General features: G+C 57.6%; 2 protein-coding genes across 4 annotated transcripts; one reads left to right on the forward strand and one right to left on the reverse strand.

Moving 5' to 3' along the window:
* Nucleotides 1-16: 16 nt before the first annotated feature.
* On the forward strand, nucleotides 17-12,357 carry DDX55 (DEAD-box helicase 55). 2 transcript variants are annotated; one of them, XM_040987114.1, is made up of 14 exons: nucleotides 17-142; nucleotides 2,694-2,744; nucleotides 2,830-2,916; nucleotides 3,480-3,571; nucleotides 3,677-3,739; nucleotides 4,532-4,681; nucleotides 5,351-5,540; nucleotides 8,203-8,285; nucleotides 9,040-9,171; nucleotides 9,768-9,860; nucleotides 10,317-10,431; nucleotides 11,057-11,225; nucleotides 11,377-11,666; nucleotides 11,806-12,357. In XM_040987114.1, the coding sequence occupies exons 1-14, from the start codon at nucleotides 35-37 to the stop codon at nucleotides 11,980-11,982; spliced, it is 1,800 nt and encodes a 599-aa protein (XP_040843048.1). In that variant the 5' UTR covers nucleotides 17-34; the 3' UTR covers nucleotides 11,983-12,357. The 2 variants fall into 2 exon arrangements, with proteins under 2 accessions (XP_040843048.1, XP_040843050.1); XM_040987116.1 differs by having other exon boundaries at nucleotides 11,069-11,225.
* A 763-nt stretch (nucleotides 12,358-13,120) lies between these two features.
* Nucleotides 13,121-19,537, reverse strand: EIF2B1 (eukaryotic translation initiation factor 2B subunit alpha). Of its 2 annotated transcripts, none has more exons than XM_040987117.1 (9): nucleotides 19,417-19,537; nucleotides 18,887-18,988; nucleotides 17,936-18,072; nucleotides 17,737-17,853; nucleotides 16,808-16,920; nucleotides 15,687-15,755; nucleotides 14,816-14,891; nucleotides 13,756-13,881; nucleotides 13,121-13,398 (listed from the first exon to the last, which is right to left on the reverse strand). In XM_040987117.1, the coding sequence occupies exons 1-9, from the start codon at nucleotides 19,427-19,429 to the stop codon at nucleotides 13,231-13,233; spliced, it is 921 nt and encodes a 306-aa protein (XP_040843051.1). In that variant the 5' UTR covers nucleotides 19,430-19,537; the 3' UTR covers nucleotides 13,121-13,230. The 2 variants fall into 2 exon arrangements, with proteins under 2 accessions (XP_040843051.1, XP_040843052.1); XM_040987118.1 differs by having other exon boundaries at nucleotides 15,687-15,751; nucleotides 16,804-16,920.
* Nucleotides 19,538-19,565: the final 28 nt, after the last annotated feature.

Consider the following 19,565-nt stretch of genomic DNA (forward strand, 5'->3'; position numbering starts at 1 on the left):
CGGTTCCCGGCGCATGTGGGGGGCGGCTCCCGCCATGGAGCACGTCACGGAGGGCTCGTGGGAGTCGCTGCCGGTGCCGCTGCACCCGCGGGTGCTGGGCGCGCTGCGGGAGCTGGGCTTTCCTTCCATGACGCCGGTGCAGGTGAGGGCCGGCCAGGTGGGGCGGCGGGTCGGGCCTGCCTCCTCCGGCCGGGGAGTGTGGCTGCTCCCTGGCGCGTGCTCCGGACTTCTCCCCGGGACGACGAGGACGTCCATCACCTCCTAGGGCTGCTGTGGGCGCCTGGCAGGAGACGGCGTGTCCGGCGCTGCAGGTCCTGGGGATGCTGTGCGCCTGGCACCTAGCCTAAGGGCAGAGCTAGAGGAAGAGGAGCCCGGGGGTTCAGCTGGTGGCAGGAGGAAGGAGCAGAACAGCTGATGTGAGGCCCGTGCCCGAAGGAGGGAGCTGCAGCCGGCTGTGGGGTGACCGGGACCAGGACAGGTGCATGCGGCTGGCTGGGCCTGGGCCGTTAGCCGCGGGGAGAAGCCGAGTGTGTTGCGTGGTGTGCGGAATGTGCGACGCGGGGCGGGCGTTGCGGGGATGTAGATGCTGTGATGAGAGCGGCAGGATGCCAGTTCTGTGGGAAGCCGAGTACGAACAAGAGGGGGACGAGTACGGGGCCCCACCGGCGGGCGAGGCAGTCGGTGATGGAGGGGCCCCGTGGAGGGTGTTGGCCGAGTTGCTGAGGGACTGGAGCCTGGTTAATGAGAGAGGGTCCCTTCAGTGTCATTGTGTCAGCTGGGTGGATGTGTGAGCCGTTTACGGAGCCGAGGAAGCTGTGAGGGACCCCAGGGTTCAGGGGAAAGGCAGAGAGTTGTGTTTGAAAATGTTGAGTGTGCCCAGCGTGGAGGCAGCGGGTGCAGGGGAGATGAAAGCTGGGAGCGGTGAGGGCCATGCTTTGGGCAGGCAAGCGCGACCCAGACCCGGCAGCCACTGGGGGTGGTGAGAGCTGCTGTTGAGCAGCCAGTGTGACCTGGACTGGACCTCATCCTGGGGTGGTGAGGGCCATCCCTTAAGTAGGCAATGTGACCCGGATTGGGGCAGCCACCAGAGCTTGTCCTGGGGTGCTAAGTGCCCGCCTTGGGTGGGCAATGTGACCTAGACTGAGGCCTGCCACTGGAGTTGGTCCTAGAGCCCTTCCCAGCCACATGGGGCTACTGGGCCGTGGACGTGTGCTCAATTCCTGTAAGTAGCACCCTGAATTATTATGTTTTAATTTATATACATATTTTTAAAGATTTATTTATTTTTATTACAAAATCAGATATACAGAGAGGAGGAGAGACAGAGAGGAAGATCTTCCGTCCGATGATTCACTCCCCAAGTGAGCGCAATGGCCAGTGCTGCGCCAATGCAAAGCTAGGAGCCAGGAACTTCTTCCAGGTCTCCTACACGGGTGCAGGGTCCCAAAGCTTTGGGCTGTCCTCAACTGCTTTTCCAGGCCACAAGCAGGGAGCTGGATGGGAAGTGGAGCTGTTGGGATTAGAACCGGTGCCCATATGGGATCCTGGCAGGTTCAAGGCGAAGACTTCAGCCGCTAGGCCACACTGCTGGGCCCCTGAATTATTTTTTAAATTTATTTTTATTGGAAAGATAGAAGCAGATATACAGAAAGGAGATATAGAAAGATCTTCCTACCACTGGTTCACTTCTGCATTGGCCACAATGGCCAAAGCTTGGCTGGTCTGAAGCCAGGAGCCAGGAGCTTCTTCTGGGTCTTTCATGTGGGTGGTTGCAGTGGCCCGAGGTTTTGGACTGTCCTCTCCTGCTTTCTGAGACCACAAGCAGGGAGCTGGAAGTGGAACAGCTGGGACTCCAACTGGTGCCCATGTGCGATGCTGCTGTTGCAGGCAGAGGCTTAGCCCAGTGTGCCGTAGCACCTGCTCTGGGTTCACATTGTATTTCTGACGGACAGCCGTGATCCAGAACTGGCACCTCCATTTCAGTCTGGTGATGTTTTATTGTGGAAACTGCCCTGAGCGTCACAGGGTGTTTAGTGACATTCCTTGGCTCCTCCTGTCGGATGCCAGCGCAGGTTCCATTCTCTGGTGCCTGGCCACCAACATGTCCCCAGATGTTGTCAGATTTTAGGACAGACTGTGTGGTACACAGGTGGCTCTGGCCCAGACGGGTTCTGGAGGAGCCACCTAGGCCGAGACCCGCGTCTGCCACCGGATAGCCGCTCTGGGTGTGAGACCAAAGCCCAGGCTTCCGCTGCAGTCCGAGTGCTCCACAGCGCTCTGAGGGAAAGCGGCCACTGAGTCGCTGTCCCCTGTCTGCAGCGCTGGGGCAGACCTTAACCCCTGCCCAGGTCAAGGAGGTCAGAGAAGGCAGGCTAGAATTCAGGGCTGCGGCCACAGTGTTTGTGCGTGGACACCACTGCCCCGTCCACTTCAGTTCCTCCAGGTGCCCCCTGACCGGTGCTCCTGGTGGTGGGGTTGGCTGTGAGCTTCCCCGTGCTGTGTGTTCTCGGGGTGCCCCCTGACCGGTGCTCCTGGTGGTGGGGTTGGCTGTGAGCTTCCCCGTGCTGTGTGTTCTCGGGGTGCCCCCTGACCGGTGCTCCTGGTGGTGGGGTCGGTCGGCCGTGACCTTCCCTGCGCTGTGTGTTCTCGGGGTGCCCCCTGACCGGTGCTTTTATGCTGTTATCTCCCCCTAGTCCGCCACCATCCCTCTGTTCATGAGAAACAAAGACGTGGCGGCGGAAGCGGTGAGTACTGGCCCTCGAAGCGAGCTGCCTGTGCCTTGTGCCCAGCTGAGTGCCAGAGTTAACGCAGCGCTGTGTCCCTCCGCAGATCACGGGCAGCGGCAAAACGCTGGCTTTTCTCATCCCCCTCTTGGAAATTCTTCTGCGAAGGGAAGAGAAGTTGAAGAAGCATCAGGTGAGGGGGCGGGAAGCACTGGCAGGGGGTCGTGGCGGAGGGGGCAGGGCAGACAGCGCGTGCGCCGCACCGCACCCCTGTTTGCACGTGTATCCGCCTGCCCCTTACAGCCACTGCCTCACAGCAGTCACAGCCGGCCCTGCTGCCTTTCCCATCCGGTGAAACCCCGTCCTTCTCGTGGTGTGCAGAGTGCCAGGGTCTCACACGCGTGGCCTTGGCTGGTGTCTTTGCCAACCACAGTGGCCCCAGGACGGTGCCCTCATGCTGTCTGGTGTTGGTCACTGCCGGGTGTGCTGTGCAGAGGAAGTACCGCGTCGGGAGGAGTCGTGGGGGTTGAGCTGCAGGTGCACGTGTGGGTGTGTGCAGCGCCTTGTCGCGGATGGGAGCACGTGAGAGATGTTAGGTGCTCACCAGCGCAGTGGTGCCAGGCAGGCTAATCCAGTGTTCACGATGAAGGAGAAGGGGCAGGCGGACAGTGCGGGACCCGCTGCCTCCAGGACGTGCTGTGAGGGGGTGTGTCTGGGCTGCCCTTCTCGCTGACAGCTGCTCCCCCACGTGCCCAGGTGGGAGCCATCATCATCACCCCCACGCGGGAGCTGGCCATCCAGATCGATGAGGTCCTCTCGCACTTCACCAAGCACCTCCCGCAGTTCAGGTACCTCCTGTGGGGCCCCGGTTCTGTCCCCCGTGCCTGTGCTGCCCCCTCTTGGGGCCAGGGCTGTCCTGCCTCCCTTTGCTCAGAGAGCTTTCTGTGTTGCAGCCAGATCCTCTGGATCGGAGGCAGGAATCCTGGCGAGGACGTGGACAGGTTCAAGCAACAGGGGTGAGCACTGCCTGTCATTGCTCTGCGTGGAACCCACGCGGCGTGGACTCTGGTCTGGGCCTCACTGAGCCCCTGTCCGAAGAAGGCTTTCCAGGCTGGTGTCCTGCCTGCTCCCCCTGGGCCCTGAGGGGTGCAGCTGGGAGGGAGTGTGGGCTCGGGGCTGGGAGGAGCAGATTTACAGAGGGGAGAGATAGACTCCTCACCATGCCTGCCAGGGCTGGGCCAGAGTGCAGCCAGGAGCCTGGTGCTTCTTTCAGGTCTCCCATGAGCAGCAGGGTCCCAGCAGGGGCCATCTTCTGCTTTCCCAGGCCATGGAACTGAATGGAAAGTGGAGCGGCCTGAAATGGAACCGGTGGTCATAGATGATGCTGGCATTGCAAACAGAGGCTTAGCATGCCACGATACAACGCTGGCCTGGCCAGAATCTTCTGAAAATGACCAAATGATCAGTACATTAGGCTTCATGGGCAGTGTGGTCTCCATCTCTGATTCTTCAAGTGTGCTCTCCTGTGAAAGCGGTGATGCCATGCGAGAATGCAGCTGTTCGCCGGCCAGGGACCTCCCAAAGCCAGGTGGCAGGCTTGGTTGGGCTCTGGGCTGTGGTTTTCCAACCTCGCCTGTGTCATGGCCTGGAACCCAGCTCTGCCTCCACAGCACTTGCTTTCCTTTTGTGGCCCCCTTCTGTTCCCGGGCATGTAGGTGGCTCTTAGGGGATGAACAGTCAGGGTTTGGGTAACTATGTATAGTGTCCTTACGATGGACACGTGGTAAAGTGTCTCTTTCCATCACAAGTGGACACATCGTTGTGGCAACTCCGGGCCGCCTGGAGGACATGTTCAGGAGGAAGGCCGAGGGCTTGGATCTGGCCAGCTCTGTGAAGTCCTTGGATGTCCTGGTGCTGGATGAGGCCGACCGACTCCTGGACATGGGCTTTGAGGCAAGGTGCGCAGAGGGTTCTGACTGCAGTGGCCTGGGGTCGGGGTGGTGGGGTGCTGCCAGGAAGGAGAGCCGGATGGATCCCCCAGGCTCTTGGCTGCTCGTGGGTCACATTCACATTGGAAACTCTTCGCTAGCTAGCTTGATCTTTTTTTTTTTTCTTAATATTTATTTATCTGAAAGGTAGAGTTACAGAGAGAGAGCATTAACTTGTTCATTTCCCAAATGCCCACAGTGGCCAGAGCTGAGCTGAACTGAAGCCTGGAGCCAGGAGCTGCTTCTGGGTCTCCCACACGGGTGTAGGTGCCCAAGGACTGGAGCCATCCTTTGTTGCTTTCACAGGCGAAAAACAAGAAGCTGGGTGGGAAGTGGAACAGCTGGGACACAAACGGGCGCCCATGTAGGATGCCAATGCTTGGAAGTGAAGGATTAGCCAGCTGAGCCATCGTGAGCTTCCCAAATTTCAGACTCTTATGATCATTATACAGCTTTAATTGTTTTCTTACATTGGAGAAACCTTGGCAGAATGACGGTGTAAAGAAGTACAAACTCGTGGTCTCGAGTGGCAGCACTGTGCGTCCTAGAGCGGTCTGCAGTCTCGCTGAGCCCCTGCTGGCCTCCCTCACCTGGTCGTTGGTGCGCTGGTGGCGAGGGCTAAGCGTGGGCCTCTTCCAGCATCAACACCATCCTGGAGTTCCTGCCGAAGCAGAGGAGAACGGGCCTTTTCTCCGCCACGCAGACGCAGGAGCTCGAGAGCCTGGTGAGAGCCGGCCTGCGGAACCCCGTGCGCATCTCGGTGAAGGAGAAGGGCGTGGCGGCCAGCAGCACCCAGAAGACCCCGTCCCGCCTGGAGAACTCCTACATGGTGAGTGCTGGGTCGTGCCTCCCTGTGCGCCACTTTGGCTCGCTGTGCCGGACCCTGTGGCTTTGTTGCAAATGGTTGGAGACGCATGAGGACAGTGGTCTGGATGGGCCTCGGTGTTGGGTCAGGGATTAAGCTCACGAGCATGTTTGTTACAGGGAGAGAGTCACTCCTTTACAGGGAGGCTGACAGTTCATTGCCCACGAGCCTGCAGTGGCCGGGTTGGGTACCTCTGGAGCCTTCCCTGCTGCCTCCCAGATGGCGTTTAGACTAGAACTGGCATTGAACCTGGGCTCTAGTGTGGGAGGCAGTGTCCAGGTGCATGGTCCCTCTGAATGTGTCTGGAGCAGTCTCCAAGGACCCTGCTGTCATTGCCCAGGTGTTGACCGGTGTGCTGGTACAGGCATGGTTGGGCACTGTGCATTCAGAGCCACAAGAGGCGCCCGTGCAGCAGGGCATGGCAGACACGCTCAGAAGCCAGCTCACTTGAAGAGACTGCTTGCTTCTGTGTGCGGTGCCTGTGGCATCTGTGTGACACAGACATGAACAGTGGACCCCAGCCGCTGTGGTCAGGAGTTCCCTCCCCAGGCCTCGGGTGGGTTGGGGACTATGTTATTTGATGAGTGACCAGGCCACTTCATTCTCTCTCCTCATGGATGGGTCATGGGGTGCCGGAGTCCAGCTCCAGCCGAGTTCGGAGCTCGGGAAGGGTGCGTGGAGTCGGCGATAAAGAAAGACACAGACACAGACACTTGGTGCGTTCTCACAACCGCTCAGGAAAAAATTGTCCTTTTTATTTTCTCAAAACCCTTCTCAAGCTTCTGTACAAGCAACTATTCTGTTTTTTTTTTTTCTTTTCAAAATTAAGGGGGCATGTACAGACATTTGGTCACTCCGTCTGCACTTCAAGGCTAAGCAGGTGCTCCTAAAGATAATTTTGCAAAAATACTGTATTCATATTGTTCAAAGCAAGCTATTGTTTATTCTACAACAGTAGCCATGGAGCAACAGCCAGGACTCCAAGGCCAAGGCACATGCGATTACCTGCTAATCAGTAGTACTTTCCCACCACATTTCTACTTCTACAATTTACTCATTTAATGGGAAAACATGTTACAAGGGAAAAAAATCTAAAATCTAAAACAGAAACTTCAAATGTTAAATCTTCCACAACTATAGACTCCTACAACCCCATAAACAATAAAGCAATAATCAAAAGCATTTTTCTTTAATAAAAGCATCCTTAATTCCTCTAGCTAAAAATTATAAAAGCAGCTAAAACAGTTACATTTTCTATGTTCCAAAAAAATTGCAAAGACCGGCTAGCCTTTGAGATAACAATAACTATATTAAATGCCATAGCAGTTTCAGCTCTCACTCCCATCACTTGCATTAATATTTAGGATATTTTCAAGCCCCTTCCCAGAAGGTGTGCTATATGTCTGGGCCAAAATCTAAGACAATGGTTAAGTACCCAATAAGGTGTCCAGAAATGGCATGGGTTTAATTGTACTCCTGTGCAAGTTAAAGGCCCACTCACCAAGACATTATCAGTGACATTAACTCTCAAGCTCACGTTGGTGATAAAAGCCATCCCACAGGGGCAAACAATGCCTCAATAGATTACAGAATTCTTAGTGGGGTGCTTGAGTGTCCATGCAAAAAGGTGGTGAAACTGTGTCAAGGTGGTCAGAGAGAAATCCACTGGGTCTTGCCTAACAGCTGGAAACTCCCCCGGGCCTTGCTGCACAGGGGAGCTGTTCTCATCACACCCTCGAGTCATCCACACGCACTGCGCGGACCCCAGCAATGGGGCAGCTGGGGTCCTGGAGAGTGCATAGGTCGGTGTCTGTGCTCATATGCCCTGGAGTTCTTATCATCTTGCAGCCCAGGGGGGCGGGGCAAGCCTGGCACACAGCTGGGCAGGGGCAGCTGCAGTTCACAGGCAAGCTCCAGTAGTGGGAGCTTAGAAACCACCCCTTGTGCAAGTCCCTGCCAGCTCTCAGCTGCTTGGCTCAGCTGGGCGGGAGGCTGGCTCTTCCTGGGCAGTGGGGCCTCATGCAGTGCATCGTGGGCAGTGGGACTGCCTGGGCACACAGCCTGGCATGGGCCCTCATGATCCTGCTACATGCACTCAGCAGGCTGTGCCTTTAGTGTGGAGCCCGCTCATGCCCACGCTGCAGGCGAGGACTAGTGAGTCTGTCCGTGGAAGGGGTTTGGGATGGTGCTCAGAGCAGGTGAGTCCTGACCCTGGTGCTGCAGGGCGTCTGTGGCCACTGTCCTGTTCTGGCGGTTGGCATTCATTGGAGTGAGGGATACCGTGACATCTGTCTGTCTGGGGTGCTTCCCCTGACCTGGTGCAGCTCTGTCCAACCTGTCTCGCCCCCAGGGAGCAGGGACTGCTGAACCAGGCGTCAGTCTGTGGAGCCGGCAGGGAGCATGTGTGCTTGGTCCACGTGCAGAGCTGGCCGTTCAGAATCTGCACCTGAAAGCCTGCCTGGTGCCAGCAGCTAGCCCGTCTGGTGCCCTGGGCCTGTTGGTGCTTTAGGGGGTCACAGTCGTTACAGCACCTGTACACGCATGTTATTGTTGACATGTGTTGTGAACCAGGGCCAACCTGTCCTGTTTGTTGTCTGTGTGTTTATTTTGTTTGCCTTCTTGGTAGGTGTGTAAGGCCGACGAGAAATTCAATCAGCTGGTGCATTTTCTTCGCAATCACAAGCAGCAGAAACATCTTGTCTTCTTCAGGTAATATTCTTGGCTCTGTGTGGGTGGTGGATTCAGGCCCCTTCTCCACCGGAAATGCAGGTGCCCATGGCACTCGGGGTTGGGATTTGTCAGGAAGGTTCTCTTGGAGTACTGGAGGTGGCAAGGAGCTGGACCCCAGGCGCTGGGACTCCAGTGGGAGGGCTTCATTATTCTGTAGGAAAACAAGCAGAGGTGGGCAGTTTCAGACGCTGGCCTGAGCCCTCAGCAAGGTCAAGGCTGATGTTTCTGGCACTTTGCCCCCTCTGTCACCTCCATGTCACCCTATCGTGTCTGCACTGATGGCTGGGGCAGGGGCAGTGTCAGCCACGTCTGTTCTCAGTGAAGCCAGGGGCGCTCTCGGATGCTCGATCCAGAGGAGGGGGTATAGGGCATGCCGCACTCGGAGGTGGCCGGGCAGCCTCTCAGGAAGCTGGGAGCTGGGGGCTGGGTGCAGAACCCCACTGCAGGGCTGCTCCGCTGTGGATGCCTGGGCTGTCCTGCCCGGGAGATGCCCCTGCTTGGTCATCTTGGCTGTGGGATTACATCCTGTGGTTTTAATGCCAGTTAGAGGGATTTTGCCGAAAAATGGGCCTCCTTTTGGCAGCGAGGCTCAGAGTGGAACCTCGCAGCAGCTTCGCTTAGAGCCATCCTTTCTGCTCTCCGGAAGAGGCTGCGGATTCATTTGTCCTGTGCTGGGGGTGGGTGCAGAACAACCGGATGGCCAGCTTCCCTCAGCCTCTGTCTCCTCCTGTAGCACCTGTGCCTGCGTGGAGTACTACGGGCAGGCCCTGGAGGCCCTGGTCAGGGGGGTGCAGGTCCTGTGCATTCACGGCAAGATGAAGCACAAACGCAACAAGATCTTCCTCGAGTTCCGCAGCTTGCCCAGGTGGGTCGGCCTCGTGGCCCTGCTCCATACGGGCTGCGTCCTGGCGCCCACCGCTCTGGCTCAGCTCTGCCTGCTCTGCCGGGGACACCCTGGAGTTGCTGTCCTCCACAGAGCCCGGACCGCGCGGGACAAGGAGCAGGAGCAGTCACCAGGAGGCCACCCCACAGCCTCCCGGGTCAGCCTGGGGTCTCCAGCATCTTCACTGGCTTCTGTTTGTGGCCCCGAGTCATTTTCTGGTGTCTTCATCACAATGTAGGCCAGCTGTGTTGCCAGTCGTCCTCAGGGCAGAGGGACCCCTCCCACTGCACCTGTCCCCTGCGTGACATAATAGTTTTCTGAAGCAGAGGATTAGCTTGCCTGGTTTTGTTCTTCATGCGGGAACATCTTCATAGAAGAAACCTTTCTCTGACCTTCCCACAGTTTTCACTGGGAATAAGCAAAGGAATGGGGGTTCGTAGGAAGGAAAAATCAAAATGTTATCACCCAGAGTGTGTGCTCTTGGGGGCCCCATCCCCAGAATCCATGTGTTCTATGCGGGAGGCAGTGGATGGCAGTGCGGGGGACACGCAGCACGCACTGTGCTTGTTCCCTTGCAGCGGGATCCTGGTGTGCACGGACGTGATGGCCCGCGGCATAGACATTCCCGAGGTGAACTGGGTTCTGCAGTACGACCCACCGAGCAGCGCAAGGTACCTCCTGGTGGGCAGTCATCCCTGCCCTGGCGTCCCGAGGGCCACAGGCCTGCTCTGAGGTTGCGCACAGCAGTTACATGGCACAGAGAGGCTCCTGGGCCCATCAGTGTAGCAGCTCAGTGGTGTATGTTCCTACACGTACATGGTGGAACATTGAATGCACAAATGCACCCCAGAATATGCTTGCACAGAAAGGCAGCAGTTACTTCTGTGATTACAGATTTCTTTATTGTTGTTTTCCCATTGGGAAACAGCTGTATGACCCAACAAAGAACTCTTAGAGTTGACACGTGGTCTTGGTTGTCTGTGTGGGGGGATCTACTGAGTGGCTGGCCCCACTGTCTGGCCCTGCTCAGCCTCTGGGGCAGCCGTGAGCTCTGGGGCTGGGGGCTTTGCACACGTGGGCAGAGCTCTGCTCACTGTCCTTGGGGCACCTGCTCCCCCCACCCCCAGCGCATTCGTGCACCGCTGTGGACGCACAGCTCGCATCGGCCACGGAGGCAGCGCCCTTGTGTTCCTCCTGCCCATGGAAGAGTCCTACGTCAACTTCCTGGCAATCAACCAAAAAGTAAGTTTCCTGCCTTTACATTTTTTGAGATCTGTATTTGTTCATTGTATGTATTTGAAAGGTAGACACACATCTCATCCGCTGGCTCACCTCTGCCCTGCCCCCCAGAGGTGTGTAACAGCTGGGTATGACCTGGGCCAAAGCCAGGAGTTAGGAATTCAGCCCAGATGACAGGGACCATGACAGGGACCAGAACGAGGGCTGTCACCTGCTACTTGTGAAAGTGTGCTGGGTGTGGAAGCTGGAGTCGGGACAGGGTCAGGACTCCACCCCAGGCCACAGGCGATGTGGGTGTCCAGCCTGCCCCCAGTGCCCACCCAGCTGTCTTGTTATTCAGGATGTCCAGTGAGGGGCTGCAGTGCTCACGGGCTGGGCAGCACAGGTTGGGAGCCCCCACGGGCTTTAAGTGTGGCGAGGCTCTGGCCTTCTGGTCTGGGCCAGGGCTGCAGCCTCTGCGTGCCGACCCAGGGCTGCTGTGGCAGGATGATCGCAGGAAGCCTGTGTCTCAGGTCTCCTTTCAAATAGCCTTTGCACCCAGGGTTGCTCTGGGCTGGGAGTGGGGTGTCGCCTGTGCGATGGGCTGTGAGGGTGCCCCCGGGTGGCTGAGCATGTGGTCCCTGTGCAGTGCCCCCTGCAGGAGACGAAACTCCAGAAGAACACAGCGGACCTCCTGCCCAAGCTGAGGGCCATGGCCCTGGCCGACAGGGCCGTGTTTGAAAAGGGCATGAAAGCGTTCGTGTCCTACGTCCAGGCTTACGCGAAGCACGAGTGTAGCCTCATCTTCAGGTTGAAGGGTAAGCCGGGTCCTTCCTGCATGTACTGTCTCAGTTGCCTGCTGGCTTCATCTTACAATGGCACTGGGCATTCAGGGGCCCCCTGCTACCCAAGAGTGTCAGGTGCCTCGCAGCCCAGCCATGGTGGGCTGACGGGTCCCTGCTCCCTCAGACCTGGACTTTGCCAGCTTGGCTCGAGGCTTTGCCCTGCTCAAGATGCCGCGGATGCCAGAACTGCGGGGGAAGCAGTTCCCAGACTTTGAGCCTGTGGATGTGGACACAGACACCATCCCGTTTAAAGACAAAATCAGAGAAAAGCAGAGGCAGAAGCGGCTGGAACAGCGAAAAGAGAAACCTGAAAGTGAAGGGAGGAGAAAGTTCATGAAGAACAAAGCTTGGTCAAAGCAGAAGGCCAAAAGGGAGAAGAAGAAGAAGATGAGTGAGAAAAGGAAAAGGCAGGAGGTAACGTCTGCCGCTTTAATCTCGCTTGTCTCCCACTGCCCAGAACTCGGCCCGAGTCCTGCTCGCTGTGGCTGCAGCGACCAGCTTCCGGTGCGTGCGGCTGCCAGACTGGTGGGCTTATGGCTTTTTCTACACTTAGGGCTCCGACATCGAAGAGGAGGACATGGAGGAACTTCTGAATGACACGAGGCTCTTGAAGAAGTTAAAGAAGGGCAAAATTACTGAAGAAGAGTTTGAGAAGGGGTTGTTGACAAGTGGCAAGAGGAGGAGTGTGGCGGCGGACTCGGGGAGCTCCGCCTCGGAGGACGCCTCCTGACACCTGCGTGCCAGTGACACCCGAGCGCCCAGCCAGCAGCTGCCGGCCTTCTGTGGCCTGGGTGCCCTTCAGAGCCAGCTTAGGGGCGGGACTGCACGGCCCTGAAGGCAGGTGTGATGGACGAGGGACAGCTTGTACTGTCATTAGTGTTGGCTGGAGGCCATTTCCCCAGAGATCACTTTATACTTGTGCATGGACACTCTCCTTTCACAGGTCCTTGTTGGGCTCCGACCACAGGGCTGTCCAGCCCTACACCTCCCACCCTCACGTGCACATGTGTGCTGGGCCAGTGTGCTGGGACTTTTCTTTTTATATTGTGGGAAAGAGCACTTTAATTTTTATGCCTTCTACTAAATAAATGATCTTCCTAATGGACATTTCTGTTTTTTAGAGGGAGAGAGGTGCAGTGTTCCTATGTGCAGTAGTCAGGACTGGGCCAGGCCAGAGCCAGGAGCCGAGGCACACTGTGCTGGTCTGCATGGGGGTGGCAGGATGCAGTCCCCAAGCTGCCACCTTAGCAGGGGAACCCAGGGGTGCTGGCTTAGGAGTGTGGTGTGTAAGCAGCAGGCCAGAGACCCCTCCCGACCATGACATGTGGATGGGCTGCAACGTCTGCTGTGGGGTTCTGGGTCCTAGGGCTGGCTCATGTCTCATATATGCAACGTCACAGCAGAATCTTGTACCAAATTTATCAACAGATCCTGAATTTGTTCCCATTGAATTATTTTAAAACTATTTAAAGGATGTTACCACTTCATACGGATGCCGTGTTTGTTTGGGTTCCCGAGTGCTGCCGAAGGCTCTGCCTGGCGTGCTGGGCCTTGAGGCCATGAGGCAGTGCTGCCGTCTCAGCTTTTCCCCGCAGGTTCCCCCACTGGACGAGGAAGGTCGCCCTCCGTGCATGCTGCCTGCCTTCCCCTGCGGCACTGTGTGTGCGTCATGGCTGGCAGTGGTCACTTCATGCAGAGGCCTGGCTGTCCCTAGAACACCTGCTTTCCGACCTGGCTGTTTCTGCTTGCTTCTGGCCAGCTGCCCTGCTCACCGCGCGCCTTCGATGACTTTCTGGAGGCCGTGAGCACAGTTGGGTTCAGAGCTGTAAACGCATCTCAGGTGAGGTGAGCAAAAAAGACTATCCAGATTTAACTTTAAAGTTTTAGTACACACATCTTCATTAAGAAACAATTCCGTTTCAGCTGGCTCACGCAGGTCCAGGGCCGCCATGGCCACGCAGTGTTGGCAGGATGGAGGTCAGAGGTACAGCTTGATGAGCTCGTCGCTGACAGCTGATGGCGTCAGCACGCCCAGGTCCGTGAACAGCAGTGTGATGAGGGCAGGCGGCGTGTAGTCCACCCATGGGTGCTCCTCTCGGAGGTCACGTCCCGTCTCCATGGACTTGAGCAGCGTGTCGGCCTTATACTGAGGATGTAAGAGCATGCATTAGCCCACCTGGCCAGGAGGGGGCGTCACGGAAATCCTCAGCTATGGGACTGCCCCTGACCCCTCTGGCTCTGTGCTTATGCACTACAGGGTCATCCCAGCAGGTGGTACTGTCCCTTCAGGTAGGAAGCCAGGGGTCATGTGGTTTGTAACTGGGGGAGACGGGGGCTGAGCTGACTGCAAAGCTGGGGCTTCCCAGCTGTCAGCTTCCTTGGCTCCCAGCCACCCTGCTGGCTACACAGCCAGGGACACACAGGGGCGCAGCAGTGGGAGGGGAAGGCCAGGAGGAGCCGGGAGTGGATGAAGACTGGAGCCTTTCAAAGGCGGACTTCTTGCCTTAAACTGGTCCGGGACGTCCTGCTGGTTGAGGGGAAAGAGCCGCACAAACTTGAAACTTTCTGCAACCACATAACATGGCTTGTTCTGTGACTTGGCGCACACAGCCATCTGATTGGTTCCAATCTGGGAAGACAGAACTGGGCAGTGAGCTCCTACAGCATGTACAGAGGTGGGGCCAGCAGAGAGTGGGCAGATGGACACAAATCTATGACTCCCATGCACCTTGAGATGTCCAGTATCCCTAGTCCTGAGGGAGATGGAAAGCCAAACTGCAGGACCCCGGGGCGAGGGGGCAGTGCCCACAGCAGGCAGGACACCACGTCACAGCTCCCGAGGCTCGGCGCTGAGGGGGCAGTGCCCACAACAGGTAGGACACAGGCAGTATGTGGAGTTCACCCTAGCCAAGTGCTGCTCATCACACGGTGCCCTCTAAGTGGGTGGGATTTCTGGGTATCTGCTAAAGAGCAGAAGGTGGACTTTCCGGATGATGGGAAGTTAAGTCGATCAGCAGTAAAGGGCAATGATGACTTCCACAGGCCACATGGATGGACCTCAGCACCCTCAAAGGACACTGCCACAGGATGAGCAGATGAGATGGGGCAGTGCTAGGGTCAGGCTACAAGGATAGGTGGGAGGTCGAGCTGAGGTGCCTGGGGCCTTGGGGCAGAGTCAAAGGGCTGTGAAGAACGGAAAAGGTCAGGACAGGGATGGTGGCAGCAACACTGGAAGTAGGTCACACCCTGAACCATGTACTCAGCACCGGCTGAAATGACAAAGTTCGAAATGTCTTGCCGTAAGTGAAACCCAAGTCCGTGGCTTTTCAAGTTAGGCAGCGAGTCACACTGATCAGACAGCCCGATCAACATGACGGTGCAACTCGCTCTGTGCAAATGCACACTGCAGACAGAATTTACGTAGTTCAATCTCTGAACAAAATTAAACCAGAACTGGAAGGCAGTGCAGTGCCTCATGGGAACCCCTGGGGACACCCTGGAGCAGCAGGCCTGGGGGCAGGGCACTGCAGCCACGGGCAGCGGGGGCGGGGCAGGACACCCACCTTGTTGATGATCCCTCCGTTTTCAACCACTCCTTCAGCACCAACGATGACAAGATCCACCTTCTCCATGATATAGCTAAGGACACGGGGACAACAACCGCTTTTCTACGCTGCCTCCCCTTCACCCTCTGCAGAGACCACACTACTCTGGGGGTACGTGCCTGCCAGGCCTGCCAGCCGGGGCTCCCGGGGGCCTTGGCAGGAGTGTGGCTGAAACGGGCCTGGCCTTCCTGTGCACTCGAGTTGGCCCCCTTTAGTGCAGGAAAGCCAGTGTGTGTCGGTCAGTCACTGTCCCATCCCGATTCCCTTCATCCCCATCTCGGGCATGTCTCCCAGGAGACAGTCACTTCTGTCCTCTGAGCCCTAGCAGCCCAGGGGCTGTGTAACCGCAGTCTTCAGGAGAAGCCTAGCTCTGTGTCCCACCCCGTTGGGACAGCCCCGCTGCAGGGAGGTGGCCCCAGCACTCGCAGGACATGACAGTCTGGCCTTGCCCCAGGATGGCTGTGCCTGGCATGGAGCAGCAATGATGATCTTGGCTGCCACCTGGCTGGCCTGTGCACCTGGCTCTTCCAATGCCCTTCCTTCTTCCCGGTACCCGGGCTTGATCCCTGAGCCCCGTAGCCCCAGCCTCCACCCACACTGTAGAGAGCTTGTAACGAGCTTGCTAGTACCCGGGCTTGATCCCTGAGCCCCGTAGCCCCAGCCTCCACCCACACTGTAGAGAGCTTGTAACGAGCTTGCTGGGTAGGACAGCTGTTAATTAAGAGATGAGACACTGCCCAGTGCGGTTTTATGGGCAATTCAGATCTTCGCAATGCCCTGCCCGGGATGGGCAAGGACAGAAATCCACAGAAGAGGGGCAGGTGCTTACCCAACAGCAGCGTCCAGCACCACGGTGACAGGGACGTTGAGGTGGCACAGGGCTTTGGCCATTTTCTTACTGAAGGTGACATTTTGAGAACGTTAGACAAAGTCTGAGAAAGGCATAGAGTGACGTGTCATGAATCACATAATTTGCACAGTGGTAAATCATGTCAGTTGAAAATTATATAGATTACGGGGCAGATTCCAAGACTTTGCTTGAAGGAAACAAGAATTGGGGTTCTTGGAGGGCAGTGAGGCAGTGTGCGGACGCCTCTGCAGCAGAAGGAGCTGTCGTAATCCCCTCCTTCATTTCGCGTGGTAACAATAAAGGCCGTTCATATTTGCAAAAAAAAAAAAAAAAAGAATTGGGGTTCTTTTATCATTAAAAACAAACAAACTCATTTGTTTGAAAGGAAGATGGACAGAGAGAAAACTATTAGAAGACTGGAAGTCTTCCATCTACTGCTTCACTCCCTAAATGCCTCCCTGGGGCTGGGTCAGGCTGTCGTCAGGAGCCAGGAAGTCCGTCCGGGCCTCCATGTGGGTCTCTCCTGGCACACGGGCAGGGAGCTGGACTGGAAGCAGACAGGACATGAGCCAGTGCTCCGACATAGGATGCGACCCAGGCGATGGTTTAGCCTGAACACTGGTCAGGGACTGGTAAGAGATGGAAATGTCAATTTACTATTCTTTGGTGAAAACTTGTCATCAGAGCAATCTCCCGGGGTTAAGCTGCCACCTGGGGTGCTGGTACCACAGAACTAGTGCGGCTCAATCCAGATCCCTGCCAATGGGAAGAAAAGCAGTAGCAGATGGCCCAAGCGCTTACAGCCCTGCCGCCCCCTTGGGACCCCAGAGGAACTGCAGCTCTTGGTTTTGGCCTGGCCCCGCCCTGACTGATACGGTTGTTTGGAAAAAGGACCAGTGGAGAGAAGATCTCTGTCCCTCCTCTCTCCGTAATTCTTGACTTTCACAACACAAACCATCCTGCCCTGTCCTCTGGTCCTGCAGATTCACAGTGAATTTTCCTACAGGGCAGGAAGGGTCACAGTGTGGCAAGGCTGGCAGACACACGAGGCCTGCTCTGCTCTGATAGCTGCTGGGCAGACCCAGCGGGAGGATACTTGCCCCGATAGGTCCGGCTGTGACTCTGTGATGTAGACACTGAAGCGCTTCTTGGCTGCCACGGCTGCCTCCAGGACCCGCAGCACCACCCTGGAGTAGGCATGGGTCAGGATTCGCTGCGGATTGAGGAAGCGTCATCAGAAGTGCTGCCTGGGCTGTCCCTCACCTGCACTGTGCCCTGTGCTCCTGGAACCCCAGGCTTCCTCAGAGCCACGGAGTACACCGAGTCTTGTAGTGTGGTTGGAGGACTATAGCGTGGGTTCCCCTTTCCGTAGCAGCTGCACGTGGAAGCCCCATTCTGAGTCCCTTGCCAGCCCGAGGCCTGTATATCTGAAGGCTCTTGTGAGGCTCCTCTGGGATCCCATTTTGGGATGTGAAGGATGCACTTGGACCGCCAACTGGGGGTCGCCATCCAAGTAGAGGGCCTTCTCCGCTGGAGGAGGGACAGCATTCAGGTTGATGGCCACGTGCAGGGAGGCTGGTCTGACTTGCCCGTCCTGTCTTTCCTTCTCCAACTCGTAAACTCTGAACAGCCCCACGTCTCTGTGACGCATCAGAAGTGATGTTAAGGTCGAGTCTCCATGCAGTGCACACACTCTGTACTCAGCATTAAAGAGGGACAGCTTCTTTCCTCTGCCTGCTCTGAGAACAACATCTATGAGGACAAGCGTGCACATTTACCAAGCACTGACTGTGTGCTGGGTACTGACGGTGTGCTGGGTGCACTGCTGAGCTTCTGCCCAATCACGTCATCCAACGGTGTGTGGGGTCAGGAGTCTCATAACACTCATGGGACACAGCCCAAGCAGCAGGACGCAGGAGCTGAGGGACTGCTCTGGGGCTGCCAGACACGAGCGGCAAAGCCAGGACTCTGGCCGCAGCAGCCGGCCTCCCAGCCCTGCTACTGCTGCCCGCGGTGGGCATCTACTCACCGCCCCGTCCTTGATGAAGGTGTGGCACAGCTCTGCGATCTTGCTCCGCGACAGTGATATTCTCCTGAGGAAGAGCTCCCCCCGCTCAATCATGATCTTCTTACACTTGGAGTAATCCTGGGAGGAGACACACACGTGAGCGGGGAGAGACCTGGGCAGGGCTGGGTCAGCTGCGGCCACACGGGCAGGCCCGGCTTACAGAGTACTCCAGGGAGGTGAGGCTGATGAAGCGAAGGAAGAGCTCCCCGCCGGAGGACACGGCCACCGACGAGTCCACGCCACACAGGGTCTCTATGGCGCTCGTGAGGTTGGCCCTCAGACCCTGGATCGTCTCCCCTGCACAGGAGCAAAGAGCCACCTGAGTGCCCAGCCTGCCCTGGGCCGTCTGCCTGCTCGGTTGTTCGCTGAGGAGTTGCTGTGGAGCTAGGCATGTGCCCCTGCACAGAGGCAGGCTGGCAAAGAGGTCACTGAGTCCATTGCAAGCTTTCAGGGACAGACGAGAGCCCAGGGATGGCTGTGCCTACGGACACCTGAAGACCACAGGGCTACGAACCAGAGAATTTCCAGGCACAGTGACGGGGCTGAAGGCCAGCACAGGAGGCCAATGAGGGGGAGGAGCACTGGAGGCTGTCTTAGAGACCCATGTCTCAGGCCACCCCCACAGGCTAACACTGCAGGAGTGGACAAGCAGGACAGCGCAGTGAGCGGGGTTTCTGCAGACAGGAACACAAACCAAAGCTGAGCAGACGCTCGCAAGGATGGGAACTGCTGCTGCAAACGGCCACTCAGGAGGCCGGGGGACAAGCACACACGGAGGGCTCCTATCGGCCAGCCCTCCCCCAGGCACCCACAGCCATCAGGGGAGGGGTCAGGCTGAGGCCGGGTGCTGGGAGCTGTGCCCACGCCTCTGCGCCCAAGCCAGCCCTGGCTCCTGATGAGCGAGGCCTAGGCAGGCACTGCGACATAGCTTTCATAAGCACGGTCTTCATGGCAGGGCCAAACTCTGCTCCTGCTGTCGTCCAAATGGTCCTGGTGCTTGGAGGCCCATTTGTGGGAGGGGATCTATCTGGGGCCTCTGCAGGCTCACGGGCCACTGATGCAGGCGGGGCTGCATCCCCCGCTGCACCCCCACCCGCAGCTGCCCCCGGACCTCTGTCTCTCTTGAGGAACTCCAGCAAGGTGCGGATGGCCGCCACGGCTGAGGCCACGTCGGGGTCCTCCTTCATCTGAGACTTGAAGTATTCAATTAGCTCTGGGGAGGGAGGAAAAGGGAGTGGCATTTAGTGAACGCCTGCTGGCCCTAGCCGGGCATCTGGTCCGGACGCCCCAGGGGCCATGGGTCCCCAGACTCCTTTCTTATTCTGGAAAAGTGACACCCCTAAATGTCACTGAAAAGTCACTTTCCTCCTCGAACCCTGCTCCACGTTCTAAGAGGATCGCAGGGTCAGACACCCAGCCCACGCGCCCCTCGAAATCCACACGGAGCCTGTACAGCCAGGCCCGGCAGCACACGAGTTCGCGCGTGTCTTCCACCCAAACACCCGGTGCTCGCTCCGGCTTCTGCCCTCGGTCTCAGATCCCGCCCGGGGTTAGGGGGCGCGGGGCTGTGGCGCCCGCGGGTCTCGGGGTCTACGCGCCGCATCCCGGGGCCGTGGCCAGTCCTGCCGCGCCCACACCTACCCTGGTCGTCCATGGTGCCCTCCGGACGCGGGAGTCCGCGGAGCCCGGCGCCCCACGTGCCAGCTCGAGCCGGTCCAGAGCCCTGACAGCGCGCGGCGCACACCCGCACCCCACTTCCGGCGTCCTGGAGGCAGTACCGGCTACGGCGT

The sequence above is a fragment of the Ochotona curzoniae genome, unplaced genomic scaffold (genome assembly GCF_017591425.1).
Source record: "Ochotona curzoniae isolate NIBS_2020 unplaced genomic scaffold, NIBS_Ocur_1.0 contig_46, whole genome shotgun sequence".
Classification (NCBI taxonomy): Eukaryota; Metazoa; Chordata; class Mammalia; order Lagomorpha; family Ochotonidae; genus Ochotona; species Ochotona curzoniae.

Bases quoted from the DNA above. Each gene is read 5' to 3' on its own strand.
- DDX55 (XM_040987114.1), top strand. From the start codon at position 35: ATGGAGCACGTCACGGAGGGCTCGTGGGAGTCGCTGCCGGTGCCGCTG. The intron at 2,917-3,479 runs GTGAGGGGGCGG...CCACGTGCCCAG, and splicing joins AGAAGTTGAAGAAGCATCAG to GTGGGAGCCATCATCATCAC. The intron at 4,682-5,350 runs GTGCGCAGAGGG...GGCCTCTTCCAG, and splicing joins GACATGGGCTTTGAGGCAAG to CATCAACACCATCCTGGAGT.
- EIF2B1 (XM_040987117.1), bottom strand. The intron at 18,073-18,886 runs GTCCGGGGGCAG...GCTCCTGTGCAG, and splicing joins GTTCCTCAAGAGAGACAGAG to GGGAGACGATCCAGGGTCTG. The intron at 13,399-13,755 runs GCAAGAAGTCCG...TTACATCCTCAG, and splicing joins ACGTCCCGGACCAGTTTAAG to TATAAGGCCGACACGCTGCT.